The sequence below is a fragment of the Pan paniscus genome, chromosome 13 (genome assembly GCF_029289425.2).
Source record: "Pan paniscus chromosome 13, NHGRI_mPanPan1-v2.0_pri, whole genome shotgun sequence".
Lineage (NCBI taxonomy): Eukaryota > Metazoa > Chordata > Mammalia > Primates > Hominidae > Pan > Pan paniscus.
This window is the reverse complement of record NC_073262.2, coordinates 107,784,503-107,803,442: the sequence shown is the minus strand read 5'-3', so window position 1 is coordinate 107,803,442 and position 18,940 is coordinate 107,784,503. Positions and strand designations below refer to the sequence as shown.

General features: G+C 35.9%; 1 protein-coding gene across 3 annotated transcripts in view; it reads right to left on the bottom strand.

The window, feature by feature from the left end:
* PARD3B (par-3 family cell polarity regulator beta) overlaps positions 1-18,940 on the bottom strand; it is a 1,074,947-nt gene that overhangs the window by 418,422 nt on the left and 637,585 nt on the right. For all 3 annotated transcript variants that reach the window (XM_003820781.6, XM_034954909.4, XM_008974231.5), the window contains one exon: positions 18,742-18,857. In XM_003820781.6, the coding sequence (XP_003820829.3) occupies positions 18,742-18,857 (116 nt within the window). The remainder of the gene's footprint in view (positions 1-18,741; positions 18,858-18,940) is intronic.

The following is an 18,940-nucleotide window of genomic DNA, read 5'->3' as shown; positions in this document are numbered from 1 at the left end:
GGCACCTAAGATTTCCCTCTGGCCTTTCTGGGTACAGAGAAAGCACTGAGATCATTTACCTGACATCTACTTATTTATTAAAGCTGAAAATAAAAAAATTCTAATGGAACTCATTTTTCCTTCAATTTGGGTGCTATGATAATTTATTCCAAATTTTGAAAACATGCTAAATGTTCTCCAATTCATTGGTATCCCCTTGTTTTACTTTTAAGGAATTCCAAGCTGAAACCTTTTCAGGCTCTCACAATTCTTTCAAGACAATTCTGAAGCGTTTGGGGACTGGGGATTATGCCAGTTAGTTTCTGGATCAGCAGAGGACAGATTAGCTTATTCCCAGCCCACTTAAAACCATCAGTCTTGATTAGTCAGTTTCCAATTTGATCTCTATTTTAATTTTCACTTTAATTTTTATACCTTCATTGGATAGTGTTGCTAGTTACCTTTTCTTATGAACACTAGAAACCAAGTGGGTATTGAAACACTAGCCTTTCCAGTCATGTTTCCTCTTTCCACAATTTGTAGTGTTATGTTTGTCCTACTGGATATCTTTCCGCAACTTTATTCACTTATTGCGTTATTATCGTTTATTTACCTCATCGCTCAAACTTTGTTCATGAGAGTATTTCCACTAAAGAAAGGTAAGCTACAGAAATAAGATACTGTCTATTGTCACTGATATGTCTCAAATATTTGGAACATTACCTGGCATAGACAGTGCACCCAATAAATGATGAATGAAGGAAGGAGGGAATAGATGTATGGATGACTTTCGCATCCATACATCTATTGTATGTATGGATACATACATTCACATGGAGCTGAAATTGTATTTTCAAGCACTTTTCAGTCTTATAAAAGCAGAGTAGGTGTTTATGGTGATGCCAGTCTTTGTACTAATATGCTCTAAAGCAGCCAGCACTGCTGTATGTCAAGTATATTGGCTTCTGGGGTTCTGATGAAAAACCAAAAATAAATTATTTTTAAAAAGATTAATTGACTTGCCCCAGATTAAGCAGTTTTATCATAAATAAATCTGAATTCTGCCTCTGCCTCATGTTTAGTTAAACATTTTTCTGAACACTTAATGAAAGACACAAATGTATTCATTAGCATGTACTTCAGAGAGGGTAACATTTAAATGAAAGCAAAGTATCTATTTTCCCCTGTGAGCAAGGGCTGAAATTTGATCTTTAATGTAGAGTAACATTTTAATTCCAAAAAGTGATATTTAATTTAGAAATTTTCAGCCCTATAAAGGAAATGCTCAGATCATTCACAATAGAAAACATACAGTCAAACAGCTGGGAGAGGTTTAACCACAGAAGTGATTTTAAAAGTAAAATAAAATAACCTTTTTAAGCCTATAACACTGGCAAAAATGAAAAAAAAAATGATGACACCCAGATTCTTCCATATACTGCTGATAGGAGCAAAATTGCTTTTCTGCAGGGCAACTGGTCATATGAATCAAAAGCCTCATATCTTTAATACATCATCTGGCTGGGGAGTACACGTATAGAAATTAAAATGATAACATAATCATGATTGTTTACAAAGGTTGATGTACTAGCAGGCTCAATGCATTCCTGTTTCTAAAAGTGAAGAATTGGAAACAACTTTTATGGCAAAGAGTATAATATTAGTCAAGTGAATCACGCTACATTTATTCCAGAGCAAACTCTACAACTAAAAGATAATGTTGTAGAAGTAAAGATCCAGAGAACAATGTTTAGGTTAGACTGTTTTTAATACAAATTTAAAGAAATATGTTTGGTACAATCACTTGAGAAAAATTAGAATATAAGAACACAGGTAGGTATATAAGAGAATAAAAATATGTAAGACTAAAGGTGTTTTGCTTTTTATTTTATTTTTTAAAAAATTTTATTTATTTTTAAAATTTTTTTTGTAGAGATGGGGTCTTGCTTTGTTGCCGAGGCTGGTCTCAAACTCCCAGGGTGAAACGATCCTCCCAACGCAGCCTCTCAAAGTGCTGAGATTATAGGCATGAGCCACCATGACTGGCCCTGTTTTATCCCTTAAGATAATTTTTTATTTTGTATTTTTGTGTGTATTTAGTAGGTGTATATATTTATGGGATACATGAGATGTTCTGATCTAGGCATACAATGCATAATAATCCATCATGGAAAGTGGGGTATCACCCCCTTAAACATTTATCCTTTGCGTTACAAACAATCCAGTACTCCTTTAGTTATTTTAAAATGTACAATTAAATCATTATTGACTATAGTCACCCTGTCATACTATCAAATACTAGGCCTTATTCATTCATTCTAATTTTTTTTTATATTTTGCTTTTTAAAGAACAAACTGCAACTACTGCATCTAAAAATCAGATAGTTGTCTCTCCTTACAGTGTCTTTAATCACTTCATAAAGTATTGCCAATAACAAATTTTATCATTCAAAATATTCAGAAGGGATAATTATGAAACTGCTAAACTTCATTTAACCTATATTTATATCATATATTTTTAATTATTTAATTGTATATTTTAATTATTAATTGTATATTTAATTGCACATTATATATAACATTTTCAACTAATGAAATTCTCACTTCAAAAAACTAAAATGGATTTGGTTCATATTTGCAAGGAGAACTTAAGTATTTTGTTCCATTCTTTGAATAAGCATCCTTAGCTTCATATTTTTAGGAAGATGTTCTTATATGAATACAAAAGTTCTTTAAAAAGGAACACAGATTAATTAGATCCCATTTGTCAATTTTGTCTTTTGTTGCCATTGCTTTTGGTGTTTTAGACATGAAGTCCTTGCCCATGCCTATGTCCTGAATGGTAATGCCTAGGTTTTCTTCTAGGGTTTTTATGGTTTTAGGTCTAACGTTTAAGTATTTAATCCACCTTGAATTGATTTTTGTATAAGGTGTAAGGAAGGGATCCAGTTTCAGCTTTCTACATATGGCTAGCCAGTTTTCCCAGCACCATTTATTAAATAGGGAATTCTTTCCCCATTGCTTGTTTTTCTCAGGTTTGTCAAAGATCAGATAGTTGTAGATATGCGGCGTTATTTCTGAGGGCTGTGTTCTGTTCCATTGATCTATATCTCTGTTTTGGTACCAGTACCATGCTGTTTTGGTTACTGTAGCCTTGTAGTATAGTTTGAAGTCAGGTAGTGTGATGCCTCCAGCTTTGTTCTTTTGGCTTAGGATTGACTTGGCGATGCGGGCTCTGTTTTGGTTCCATATGAACTTTAAAGTAGTTTTTTCCAATTCTGTGAAGAAAGGCATTGGTAGCTTGATGGGGATGGCACTGAATCTGTAAATTACCTTGGGCAGTATGGCCATTTTCACGATATTGATTCTTCCTACCCATGAGCATGGAATGTTCTTCCATTTGTTTGTATCTTCTTTTATTTCCTTGAGCAGTGGTTTGTAGTTCTCCTTGAAGAGGTCCTTCCCATCCCTTGTAAGTTGGATTCCTAGGTATTTTATTCTCTTTGAAGCAATTGTGAATGGGAGTTCACTCATGATTTGGCTCTCTGTTTGTCTGTTATTGGTGTATAAGAATGCTTGTGATTTTTGTACATTGATTTTGTATCCTGAGACTTTGCTGAAGTTGCTTATCAGCTTAAGGAGATTTTGGGCTGAGACAATGGGGTTTTCTAGATATACGATCATGTCATCTGCAAACAGGGACAATTTGACTTCCTCTTTTCCTAATTGAATACCCTTTATTTCCTTCTCCTGCCTAATTGCCCTGGCCAGAACTTCCAACACTATGTTGAATAGGAGTGGTGAGAGAGGGCATCCCTGTCTTGTGCCAGTTTTCAAAGGGAATGCTTCCAGTTTTTGCCCATTCAGTATGATATTGGCTGTGGGTCTGTCATAGATAGCTCTTATTATTTTGAAATACGTCCCATCAATGCCTAATTTATTGAGAGTTTTTAGCATGAAGGGTTGTTGAATTTTGTCAAAGGCTTTTTCTGCATCTATTGAGATAATCATGTGGTTTTTGTCTTTGGCTCTGTTTATATGCTGGATTACATTTATTGATTTGCGTATATTGAACTAGCCTTGCATCCCAGGGATGAAGCCCACTTGATCATGGTGGATAAACTTTTTGATGTGCTGCTGGATTCATTTTGCCAGTATTTTATTGAGGATTTTTGCATCAATGTTTATCAAGGATATTGGTCTAAAATTCTCTTTTTTGGTTGTGTCTCTGCCCGGCTTTGGTATCAGAATGATGCTGGCCTCATAAAATGAGTTAGGGAGGATTCCCACTTTTTCTATTGTTTGGAATAGTTTCAGAAGGAATGGTACCAGTTCCTCCTTGTACCTCTGGTAGAATTCGGCTGTGAATCCATCTGGTCCTGGACTCTTTTTGGTTGGTAAGCTATTGATTATTGCCAGAATTTCAGCTCCTGTTATTGGTCTATTCAGAGATTCAACTTCTTCCTGGTTTAGTCTTGGGAGAGTGTATGTGTCCAGGAATTTATCCATTTCTTCTAGATTTTCTAGTTTATTTGCGTAGAGGTGTTTGTAGTATTCTCTGATGGTAGTTTGTATTTCTGTGGGATCGGTGGTGATATTCCCTTTATCATTTTTTATTGCATCTATTTGATTCATCTCTCTTTTTTTCTTTATTAGTCTTGCTAGCGGTATATCAATTTTGTTGATTCTTTCAAAAAACCAGCTCCTGGATTCATTAATTTTTTGAAGGGTTTTTTTGTGTCTGTATTTCCTTCAGTTCTGCTCTGATTTTAGTTATTGCTTGCCTTCTGCTAGCTTTTGAATGTGTTTGCTCTTGCTTTTCTAGTTCTTTTAATTGTGATGTTAGGGTGTCAATTTTGGATCTTTCCTGCTTTCTCTTGTGGGCATTTAGTGCTATAAATTTCCCTCTACACACTGCTTTGAATGCGTCCCAGAGATTCTGGTATGTTGTGTCTTTGTTCTCGTTGGTTTCAAAGAACATCCTTATTTCTGCCTTCATTTCGTTATGTACCCAGTAGTCATTCAGGAGCAGGTTGTTCAGTTTCCATGTAGTTGAGCGGTTTTGAGTGAGATTCTTAATCCTGAGTTCTAGTTTGATTGCACTGTGGTCTGAGAGACAGTTTGTTATAATTTGTGTTCTTTTACATTTGCTGAGGAGAGCTTTACTTCCAAGTATGTGGTCAATTTTGGAATAGGTGTGGTGTGGTGCTGAAAAAAATGTATATTCTGTTGATTTGGGGTGGAGAGTTCTGTAGATGTCTATTAGGTCCGCTTGGTGCAGAGCTGAGTTCAATTCCTGGGTATCCTTGTTGACTTTCTGTCTCGTTGATCTGTCTAATGTTGACAGTGGGGTGTTAAAGTCTCCCATTATTATACCATTTGACCCAGCCATCCCATTACTGGGTATATACCCAAAGGACTATAAATCATGCTGCTATAAAGACACATGCACACGTATGTTTATTGCGGCATTATTCACAATAGCAAAGACTTGGAACCAACCCAAATGTCCAACAATGATAGACTGGATTAAGAAAATGTGGCACATATACACCATGGAATACTATGCAGCCATAAAAAATGATGAGTTCATGTCCTTTGTAGGGACATGGATGAAATTGGAAATCATCATTCTCAGTAAACTATCACAAGAACAAAAAACCAAACACCACATATTCTCACTCATAGGTGGGACTTGAACAATGAGATCACATGGACACAGGAAGGGGAATATCACACTCTGGGGACTGTTGTGGGGTGGGGGGAGGGGGGAGGGATAGCATCAGGAGATATACCTAATGCTAGATGACAAGTTGGTGGGTGCAGCGCACCAGCATGGCACAGGTATACATGTGTAACTAACCTGCACAATGTGCACATGTACCCTAAAACTTAAAGTATAATAAAAAAAAAGAAAAAAAAAAAAGAAACACAGAATTTCATTTAAATATGAACAATGGTTTAGGAAACAAAAGCAAGTGATAAGAAAAAGTTCATATCTGTCTTTATGAAATTGAGGCAGTAATTAATAGCCTACTAACCAAAAAAAGCCCAGGACCAGACAAAGTCACAGCCGAACTCTACCAGAGGTACAAAGAGGAGCTGGTACCATTCCTTCTGAAACTATTCCAAACAATAGAAAAAGAGGGAATCCTCCCTAACTCATTTTATGAGGCCAGCATCATCCTGATACCAAAGCCTGGCAGAGGCACAACCAAAAAAGAAAATTTCAGGCCAATATCCCTGAAGAACATCGATGCAAAAATCCTCAATAAAATACTGGCAAACCAAATCCAGCAGCACATCAAAAAGCTTATCCACCATGATCAAGTTGGCTTCATCCCTGGGATGCAAGGCTCGTTCAACATACGCAAATCAATTAATGTAATCCTTCACATAAACGGAACTAATGACAAAAACCACATGATTATCTCAACAGATGCAGAAAAGGCCTTTAATAAAATTCAACACTGCTTCATGCTAAAAAGTCTCAATAAACTAGGTATTGATGGAATGTATCTCAAAATAATAAAAACGATTTATGACAAACCCACAGCTAATATCACACTGAATGGGCAAAAGCTGGAAGCATTCCCTTTGAAAACTGGCACAAGACAGGGATGCCCTCTCTCACCACTCCTATTTAACATAGTATTGGAAGTTCTGGCCAGGGCAATCAGGCAAGAGAAAAAAATAAAGGGTATTGAACTAAGAAGACAGGAAGTCAAATTATCACTGTTTGCAGATGATATGACTGTATATTTAGAAAACCCAATCGTCTCAGCCCAAAATCCCCTTAAGCTGATAAGCAAATTCAGCAAAGTCTCCAGATACAAAATCAATGTGCAGAAATCACAAGCATTCCTATACACCAGTAACAGACAGAGAGCCAAATCATGAGTGAACTCCCATTCACAATTGCTACAAAGGGAATAAAATACCTAGGAATCCAACTTACAAGGGATGTGAAGGACCTCTTCAAGGAGAACTACAAACCACTGCTCCAGGAAATAAGAGGGGAAACAAACAAATGGAAAAACATTCCATGCTTAGGGATAGGAAGAATCAATATAGTGAAAATGGCCATACTGCCCAAAGTAATTTATAGATTTCATGCTATCCCCATCAAGCTACCATTGACTTTCTTCACAGAATTAGAAAAAGCTACTTTAAATTTCATATGGAACCAAAAAGGAGCCCATATAGCCAAGACAGCCCTAAGCAAAAAGAACAAAGCTGGGGGCATCATGCTACCTGACTTCAAACTATACTACAAGGCTACAGTAACAAAAACAGCATGGTACTGGTACCAAAACAGATATATAGACCAATGGAACAGAATAGAGACCTCAGAAATAACATCACACATCTACAACCATCTGATCTATGACAGACCTGACAAAAACAAGCAATGGGGAAAGGATTCCCTATTTAATAAATGGTGTTGGGAAGATCGCTAGCCACACGCAGAAAACTGAAACTGGACTCCTTCCTTATATTTTTTACAAAAATTAACTCAAGATGGATTAAAGACTTAAACATAACGCCTAAAACCATAAAAACCCTAGAAGAACACCTAGGCAATACCATTCAGCTCACAGGCATGGGCAACGACTTCATGTCTAAAACACCAAAAGCAATGGCAACAAAAGCCAAAATTGACAAATGGGATCTAATTAAATTAAAGAGCTTCTGCACAGCAAAAGAAACTATCATCAGAGTGAACAGGCAACCTACAGAATGGGAACAAATTTTTGCAATCTATCCATCTGACAAAGGGCTAATATCCAGAATCTACAAGGAACTTAAACAAATTTACAAGTAAAAAACAACCCCATCAAAAAGTGGGTGAAGGATATGAACAGACACTTCTCAAAAGAAGACATTTATGCAGCCAACAAACATATGAAGAAAAGCTCATCATCACTGATCATTAGAGAAATGCAAATCAAAACCACAATGAGATACCATCTCATGCCAGTTAGAATGGCAATCATTAAAAAGTCCGGAAACAACAGATGCTGGAGAAGATGTGGAGAAATAGGAATACTTTTACATTGTTGGTGGGAGTATAAATTAGTTCAGCCATTGTGGAAGACAGTGTGGCGATTCCTCAAGGATCTAGAACCAGAAATACCATTTGACCCAGCCATCCCATTACTGGGTATATACCCAAAGGATTATAAATCATGCTACTCTAAAGAGACATGTACACGTATGTTTATTGTGGCACTATTCACAATAGCAAAGACTTGGAACCAATCCAAATGCCCATCAAGGACAGACTGGATTAAGAAAATGTGGCACACATGCACCATGGAATACTATGTAGCCATAAAAAAGTATGAGTTCATGAACTTTGCAGGGACATCGATGAAGCTGGAAACCATCATTCTCAGCAAACTAACACAGGAACAGAAAACTAAATACTGCATGTTCTCACTCATAAGTGGCAGTTGAACAATGAGAACACATGGACACAGGGAGAGGAACATCACACACCGGGGCCTGTTGGGGGGTGGGAGCATAGGGGAGGGATAGTCTTAGGAGAAATACCTAATGTAGATGACGGGTTGATGGGTGAGCAAACCACCATGGCACGTGTGTACCTATTTAACAAACCTGCATGTTCTCCACATGTATCCCAGTATAGTATAGTAAAAAAATAAAAAGTAAAAAGTAAAAGTATAGTAAAAAAAAAAAGTAAAAAAAAAAAAAGGCTTAGAATCCTAGATACAGAGCCTCAGTACAAAATATAAAGAAGAAAGCACTTCATGTTCTAATCCAAGCTTTAAGAGGAGCCCAGAATATTTAAATTTTAAAGAATAGGGCAGTTTTTCCATTGACCAAGATTTCTAATCAGAGCACAGACAATGTTCTAAGTACACAGAGGTCAATTTAGTAAAAATCTGCATGGGTTTGTTACTGACAGAATATCATTGGTTAAGGTTTTCTAAACTTTATAGTTTTTTTGTATCTCTTCTGGGGAAATAGAGTCTTACATTTCTCTTAGAGACAGTGACATTTTAAATTAACTACATATTCCATTAAACATGCCCCCAGCTTGAGAAAATACACTCAGTGAAAAACTGCATGGCAACATTTGAGACCATTTGTGGCCCCGTTATTGACTTAAGGATATACCTATGAAATCCACAGGTTAACTTTTCTCCCAGCATTTCATAATACTTAACTTTAGGAGAATTTACTTATATTGACTGTTCAAGTCCACTACTAATGATAAGAAAAACTTGTAGGAGATGTAGAAGCTCATTTCTAATTATACTACCAACACTACCCTCTCCATGACTGCTACTATTACTAATGACACCACCAAATCCCTAGGCATTAGGGATGTTCTAGGCATTAGGTTACGTGTTTTTATGTAAGAGGGATGATCCTTACTCCGAATGTTTTCCTTTTTCAGATGGGGGCATTTGAGAAAGTTGTACCTCTTATTCACTCATTCAATAACTTATAAAAGAGAGCAGCTAAGTTTATGGCATTTGTGAGCATTTAGTCATGGGAGGAGTATGACAGGGATGGCCTGGCATGTGCCACAACTTTTAGACAAGTCTAGAAACATATGAAGCATTATAAAAGTACAATTCCTACACAAAAGATATTGTTTTCCAATTAATAGTAGTAAGAATGAATACAAAGTCAAATTCTTCTTGAAAGTATGTTTCTTAGGGAATGTGAAAATACAGCAGGAGGAAAGGATAGATAGAGACTTACAGGCATATGAAAAGCATGTCCTTGACATAGAGAACAATTTTTACACCTTTGCTTCCAACTCAAATGGTTATTTTAATGAATTTTAAACAGAATCTGCCTTATTCCGCTACATCTGAAATATTGATCAAGTTATATTATAGTGATCTATATTTCTACATTTCAGTTACTACTACTAATAGTCTATAATTCACTTTAAATGTAGCAATCATCTAAAATATAATTACGTGTTAAATTTTGGTTAATCCAAATGTTGGTTTTCTTAATGTTTTGAAAGAGGCCTGCCATGGATGGAGGTGCTGGAAACTATCTGAAGTCTTTTATCACTAGAGATGTCTAAGAATTCAGCCTGAGTTCTGACAGGTAGGTTCTCTAAATTCAACTTTTCTTCTATTCATCTCACTACAATTATATTCTGTGTAATATGTACACAGTGTTATAATCTGTGTACATATTATAATAAAGTTATGTAGTTAAAACATATAACTATATACATTATAATACGTTTTATTTATTTATTTATTTTTTGAGATGGAGTTTCACTCTTGTTGCCCAGGCTGGAGTGCAATGGCGTGATCTCCGCTCACCGCAAACTCCACCTCCCAGGTTCAAGCGATTCTCCTGCCTCAGCCTCCCAAGTAGCTGGGATTACAGGCATGGGCCACCACGCCCAGCTAATTTTCTATTTTTAGTAGAGACAGGGTTTCTCCATGTTGGTTAGGCTGGTCTCGAACTCCCGACCTCAGGTGATCTGCCTGCCTTGGCCCCCCAAAGGGCTGGGATTACAGGTGTAAGCCACTGTGCCCGGCCCTATAATATGTTTTAATGACATAATCATATTAAAATACTCTAACAAAAAATAAAAAGAACCTGTATCCTTTGCCAAACACTGAAAAATATATGATGGTCTCTTTTTCATAATTTTGGTGAGTTCTGCTTCTCTTTTCAGTCTTCAGGAGCTGTTTTATTTATATATTTTTCCTTTCATACCAAACATGCCATAAACCAGAATTCCGTTTTCCATCACTGTTATCCCTCTCGATTTCAAAACTTGTAAACGTGATGTATCTTCTGATGTGATTATCATTGCTTGATGTATCTGGGGTACTGATTAATTTTAAACAGATGTGAGTCTTTCAGTATTTGCATGAAAATATTTGAGGAGAGCTCTCCTATGACTCAAATAATCTCTGTTTCAGGCATAATATCTTTATTCTTTCAACTTGTTTTTTTACTAAACATGGTTTCTAGGCCTCTCACCAATATCTGGATTGTATTCTATACTGTCTTTGTAGTTATTAAAATATTGTACCCACAATTGAATATGGAACTGTAAATGTGTTATGACCAGGCCAGAATAAAGTGGAGCTGTTTTCTCCTTTGATCTGAAAACACAGAACTAGCTCTGGGGATGGCCGTGTCAGGCAAGCAGCTAAGAACCAGGGGATTGCTTCAATAGTTACTATCCCCACTCTCGTAAATCCTACACTTATACAATTAATCTTTTTTAACCTGACTTTAGGACATAACCTTTATCATTCACTATCCCATCTAAAATACCTTCATGTCCCCTCAGTCATTCTCTCTATCTGAATTTGGCTTTAGGAAAAAAACATTTCTATTTGAATCTCTATCATCTGAAATTTTATTATTTATTCACTGTATACATCTTTACCATCTGTTTACATAACGAGAATGAAAACACTGTAAGACTGCAGCCTTTGTCTTATTTACCTGGGATATTGCCTGGCATACAGTAAGTGTCAATAAATCCTTGTTGAATGAATGCATCATTCTTTATTAAATTCTATCTTCTTCAATTCTGGAGAAATCATCTGAATGCTAATTCTGTCAATCTACCACCCAATTCTCTAAGACAGTATTTCCTGAAAATTTGTGAAGAGTGCCTTTTCCTTCTTTACTCTTCTTTGACTTTAAGGAAAAAATCCTGTTTTGTAAAGAAAAATTAACTAAGACTGAAAGAGGTCTGTTTGCTTTGTATAACAGACAGGGAAGTATACAAATATTAAGTTAGATATGTGCCAAATTACATATATCCAATCTTCATCAAATTCTGTTGAGTTTTATCAGAACACAATAAAAATATCATTTTATGGTATATGTTATTTAATTTTCTCCAAGGTGACAATGAGACATTAATTAGCACATTTCAGGAAGGGACATTTTAATGCTGTGTCTACCTCTGTATGTAATTTGACCCATAAGTCTCAATCAGAAAACACATAGAAATTCCTTTATAAACATCAACATAACCTATATGTAAAACATTTTCCTGACTTAGCAGTTTAGAAATCCCATCAAAAAGGAAAGGAGACACCAGTTATTTCAAGGACTCCATTGAGATTGCTGGTGACCACCACATTTTTTTTTTTTAATTTCACAAACATGGAAATCTTCTGACGATCAGCATTGAGATTACCAGTTGTTTCTGGAATTCATTATCTTTCTGAAAATTGGTCATTTGCTTCCTTGTCTTCCAGTGTGAGGCCTACTCTTCACAATTTCTGATGATCAGGGATGGCCACTTTATAACCACAAGCCTTTTAGTGCACAGGGATGTAAATTGTCTAGATTTCCATTGCCTGGCAGCCATGCTTTTTCGGTTTGACCATCATTCTCTCCTATGAATGAGGATAATACTAACACAGGAACTGAGTGGCTTTGCTTTCCACCCGACATCTAGCAGGGGTTTAAAACAATGGGCCACCTCGCACACTTTCTTTTTCATGCTTTAAAAATAGCTTGGCTGTCTAACTTTTACTAGGTTTTGCAAGTCTCCTCTCACGCAGCTGTTTACCTCTTCCTGCATATATTCTTTTAGATTTTTACTACGTGTGTGCGTGTGTGTGTGTATATATATATGTGTGTGTGTGTGTATGTGTATATACACACACAGTAAAAATGTACATATATATGTATATATTTTAATCATTTGCTTCTCTCTTCCTCTTTTCTACATAGCCGAGGTTATCAGTGAGTTCTTGAGGCAGCCACATGAGTGTCTTCAGATGCCTCTTCCCTTTCTTCCTCCCTGAGATAAGTTATCATAATGTCAGAATTTCCTTTTGGTAGTTTTTCCTTAACTCTTGAGCTTTTCTTTCCTGTTGTGGTTCTAATCTAGGTACAGGCAGCAAGCACCATTTCTTTCATTTATTTACCACATCTCCAGTGTTTAATGCACTTCCCGGCACACAGTAGGTACTTAATAAACATTTACTTAATGAAAGAACATTCTCTATAATTCCTTTATTTTGACTTACTAGAGCTTAAAGTATATAGCTGACTTCATCTTTGTATACTTGTCTATTATACAAATACACACTTTCTTACAATATTACCATTAATTTTTCTTTACAAAACAGGTTCTTTTCTTTAAGTCAAAGTTGTATCCCAAACAGTAATATCCAATTCAGCTTTTAACTATATTCAGAGGTACTACTTATTGGTGGACAATAAAAGAAATCCATGGATATACATAAAAATAGTAAAATATATTTTATATATTAATACAAACCAGCATCACACTTATTAGAATATACAATTTTATAAAAATTATCCTATGTATTCAGTCTTTATTATCAGTAATTCATATAGAAGTACCTCACTATATGAATATAATCTTAAAAAGAAAGTATTAGAGCAGTAGAATGGGGCTTTTTTCATGCTCATCTTTGAGCTGATACTAGAAATGTACTAAGTCTAAGAGGAATATCTGACATATATAAAAGGTTTCATACTCAAAATGTATCTCAAATATTTACCTTTGTAGATGTGAGAACTCAGTTGGCTTATAAATTACTTCAATTGTGGGTGTCTAAAAACATTTCCTAATTTAAAAAAATTAGAGCAAGTAACTAACAGAAAATAAAACTGGTGAATCACAAATCATGAAAGGAAGTCAGCCAACCTATTTATCGTCTTGATTTTAGGGAGAGTTTTTCAGGACACATGCTCTTTCTTAAAAGACTACGAGACATGGAATGTTAACAATCTTCATTGTCAGGAAACTTCCTAAAATTTCGTCTGAATGCCTCATGCATCACTTTAAGCTCATTTCCTCTTACTGAACAGGACAGCTGGCCAGCATCTTCCATCTGCACTGCCCTTAGCCTTCTCCAAACTGTGTTATAGAACACCCTTCTGAAATGGGAGTGGGAGGCCAATGTGAAACAGGATAGAAAACTCTAAAAACAGTATCTTGTGAGAAACAGCATTTTAAACTTAACTCTGAATGGGGCTACAGAGTAGGTCAACAAAGGGGGCCAACAAACTGAAGTGCTATCCTTTGAATAATTCAGACCAATTCTCAAACAGTATTATGGGGTCATAAAACACCAAGCCTGGAAATTAAAGATTTTTATGCCTCATCAAAAAGTCTTTGAATGTAACTTCCTGGCATACTGCCAACAAGGGCAGCTCTTTGGGGGAAAACCCTATGCCAAAGGCCAAAGAGGCAGCTGTGTTATTCAGCTCCTGAGAGCTTCCAACTCAACACCCACACAAGCTCAATTATGAACAAATTAAAGGGGTCCAGACTGAACACAGTAATTCTGGTAATTTAAATAAATAGAGAAAAGTCTACAATTAGTAGGAAAAGATTGATTTTCTCCAAAACCCAGAAGTATCCACCCAGTCTCTTAAGTGACACCCTAACCCCTTTGAATTAGCATGACTACATGCAATTATTTAAAAACAAATTTCCTTTTATTTATCATGTTAATCATTTCTGTTCTGACTTAAATGTGACCACATGCATGCCAGTAAAAGTATCCACAAAATCCCAAGGCAAAGCAGCCTCAAAAGGGCTACATATACATTATACTTATAATGTATATATAGGAATTAATGACACTGAGTAAAATTGTTATCAGAGTTGTACACCTACATTTTAGAGCATATAATGTGTTAACCATCTCAAGAAGTGTTTAATATACATATCTGTAGTTAATCAATAAACATTTTTGCAAGTAAAGGGAAAAATTTAGAGTCATTGAAAAAGAATCGAAGATTTAATATTGGGGAATCTATTAATTAACTCACTTTTATTTCACTAATAGAATAAAGAACAAAATCCACATTATCAGCCAGTAAGGGCCTTAAAATCACTTACTAAAATTAAACATTCATTCTTGATTAAAAAAATAAATGATTTAATCAAAAAACTTTTAGGAAGTTAGGAATGCAAAGAAACTTATGTAGTTTGATCAAATGTTTCCATCAGAAGCCAATAGCAAACATTATAATTAATGTGCATGCTCGCTCTCTCTCTCTCTCTCACACACACACACACACCCCCCACAGTGGAAGCATTCCTGTTTCATCTTTAAACTCATTTTGATTAGCTGATTGTACAGTCCATGCAGGAGAATGAGTACATATGAAGAGCCAAAGTAATTTCACAAAGGAAGAAAAATTAAAGGAAGATTATCCTGTAAGTAATCAAAACAAGACATAATAGCAAGATAATTTAAATGGGGTGATGCTGACATGAGATGGACTAATATATCAACAGAATAGTATGTCTAGAAACCCACACATGTATGTGTGCAAATTTACTATTCAATGTGACTAAATTTCAAATTAATAGGGAAAGAACGGAGAAGTCAATACATGTTATTAATAATTTGCTTATTTATGTGAGAAAATTCTTCCATCTCATACCCCATGGATAAAAATATATGATAGATTCCTAAATATTTTTAAAGCCTCTAAAAGTACCAGAAGAAAATGAGATAAACATATAACCCAAATGTCACAAAAGAAGAAATGATGAAAATATTTGAGAATACGACTGAAACCTTTTTTATGATAAGAAATATCACAATCAAACTAAAAAGACAAATAATGGGTTGCAAAAAAATCACTTGCATCCCATGTAACAATATTTTATAAATGAAAGAGGACAAAATTAACAAATGGTAACATGGCAAAGGCTATAAATAAACAAATTGCAAAATCTTAAACACAAACGACTCAAAAACCCACCAAAACAACAACAAAAGAACTGCCAATGAAGCCCACATTCCATTAAAAGGGTAAGAGTAAAGTAAGCTGTAAATGAAGATTAATGAATGTAACACTATGCAACTATTATAAAGAAATGATATGTGATGTGGACATGTACACAGATGGGGAAGCAACTAGTGCTTTCTAGGAGCACTTACATTTTAAACTATGTTTGTGTCTGATGAATAGGTAAAAGGGATGGGAATAAGGAGGCTTTATTTTTTCTTAATCGGAATTGTCTGTCTTTGAAAATATAAGTGAAAATAAGTAAATGGAAGCCACTCACCTTTAAAATAGCTTGAGCAGATGAACAATGACTCATTAACATGCAAGTTAAAATACTAGTTTGGTCTTAGTAGCAAATATGAAACAAAAACGAGGCTACTGACAGGACCCATCAGCCTTTGAAGAGTCCTACAGACTTTATAAAGTGAGAAATAGCCAATATAAATTAATTATGTAACAAATAGAAGGTTTTTTAAAAAATTTTGAACCATATGAAAATGCTGGTTTTCCAGGTCAAAAATAGACATCATGAATTGTGTATTCATCCTAAATAGGCTACTTATTAAGACGTTTTAAAGAATGTTAAAACATTTTAAAGAATCAAGATCCTGCCAGGATTATTCCTATAAACATAGTCACCTACCTTTTGAGCAAATAAATTAATCTCTTACATTGGCCTAGTGCTATAAATGGAAAACGAAACTATATACAATAGTCTATTCCTCTAATGAAACAGAAAAGACACTTTCAAATGTTTACCACTGCGGTATCACCTAAGTGAATTTCATATTGAGAAGGCTAACACATTTGTTAGGCTCCCTGACTGTTCTGGGGAGAAGGGATCAAAATGGTACTAGAATGCTGACTCTCAGGGCCTTCTGAAACACTGTTGGCTTTAGCCTGGTACTTCTTGGAAAGGACCAAAGTTTGATGATTACTCTAAACTTGTTTTTACAGCATGCTATTGAGTATTTCCACTGCATGGTGCATTTTAGCCAATGCTTTTAGTTTGGTACTAGGGTCCTGAAGAAAATAGCTCGTAACCTGACCAATTTTGTAAAATGAATAAACCTTACTATTATCGTTGTCATTTATGGCATATGTATAAAAAATGCAAAGAATGACGGCTAACTACATATATTTTGCTAGGACTATTTCAGTTTAGAAGAGAAAACTCAAAAAACAGTTTTTGGTAATAAAAATGTAAACAAAACGGCTGAGCGCAGTGGCTTACGCCTGCAATCCCAGCACTTTGGGAGGCTTAGGTGGGTGGAACACTTGAGGTCAGGAGTTCGAGAACACCCCGGCCAACATGGAGAAACCTCGTCTCTACTAAAAATACAAAAAAAAAAAAAAAAAAAAAAAAATTAGCCTGGCGTGGTGGCAGACACCTGTAATCCAAGCTACTTGCGAGGCTGAGGTAGGAGAATCACTTCAACCCAGGGGGCCGAGGTTGCAGTGAGCCGAGATCACACCATTGCACTCCATCCTGGGTGACAGAGCGAGACTCCATCTCAAAAAAATAATAATAATAATAAAATTAAAATGTAAACAAAAATATTGATTTTGGACATGTCTTTGGTTTTATTTTTTACAGGTTTCATAATATTTTTTCTCTGTTAATTTAAAATGGGTGCTGTTTTTTCTTTTTAGAAACGTAATAGTGGCTGCTTTAATTAAATGAGAAAAACAAATATATTTCTCTCCTCAAAAATAAGAGCAGTTTTGATCCATTCATCTTCTTTACAGAGAAACTGAGAAGACAGAACAGGAAATGTTTATCAAGCACTCTATGAAAATGAACTGCTCTTTAAATTATTAGTAATAACCTATGTCACTGTCACAAATTATTCCTTTGGTTTGTCAAAGGTTCACGCTTGAGAAAATACTCTTTCTGACCAGTGCTCAAGACAGCTTCCTTGTTAAGGTTTCTGTCTGTCTCTCACTACAGGCTATTACAGCAAATGCATCCCAGTCATTTAGTTAATTTATACAAAATAGAATCAATTTCTCTTGTTTCATCATGATTGAACATTTTTCTGAACTCCTGTAAATGAGTAACAGATAAGCACTATTTATCAGATTGTTTGGTGGAGCACGCACTTTTGATTATTCTATTTTCTCGTTGTTACTAATGAAATATATAATATGCCTTGAGAAAAAACAATTGCAAAGCTTGGCCTCCAAGCATTCATGAGGCAATGGATATTTTGCTGAGAATTTATTGTATCCATACTTTTCTCTAATGGTGTTCTCTCTAAGAGCCCATGGGAGGGCAGTGATGCTCTAGGGTATCTGAGATGTCCCAAGGCTTTCAGAACACAGTTAACAGGGGCCCTTGCTCTGCCCTGGCACCCAAGAGTCACCAAGAAGTTCCCCATGGTGCTCAGAACCTCAGTGAGGTTGTTGAGGCATGGACACAGGGTACCTTGACACCCTCAGTGTGGCACGCCCAAGAGACCCTTTTTCCCTCCAGTGTCACAAGATTTGGGGATGGGCATTTAAAAGGCTGAATCTTCTGCACTGATGCCATCCCTATCCATCACACATGGAGAAGAATAGAAGGAAGTGAAGCACTAAGGCAAAGGATGCTTTGAACCACATGATTTTCCCAGGCTCTGCAACAGGTATGCCCGCACAGAGTGGAAATGCCCTGGCAGAAGCGAGGGTGCAAATGCAAAGGCAGATAGATGAGATAAAGATGCCTCTGGAATTCAGATCCTCCAGAAGGAATCATTTTTGTCATCTATGATGGGAGGATAGTTTATAGATCACTTTGTAAAAATAAATCACTTCTCTTTGTTTCACAAAGTGGGTAATTACAATTAAATGTGTGAAGAGATAGGAAGGTGGGATGGCCATTATCCCTTCCTCCAGGCTTCTGCAGACCTTGTTCCCTGAGGTTTGAGTTGAAGAAACAAAACCAGGACATTTGGGAAGATAAATGGGCTGAGGCTGGAGAGCTGACCTGGATGTCACCTCACCCTTGCTTACCAAGGTCCATGCTCTTCGAGGCTTTCAAATTAATTGATTCAGGCTGCCTGGCCGGTGTCACAGATCTGAAGTTGATGTGCTGATCTGGAAAATATACTGCTGAATCCACCCCAGAGCTGTGGAAGGAAGCCATATGTTGTATTTAGGTTTAGAATAAAATCTTTTAAAAAATGAGGAAGCAGTTCTCATTTTGAACACA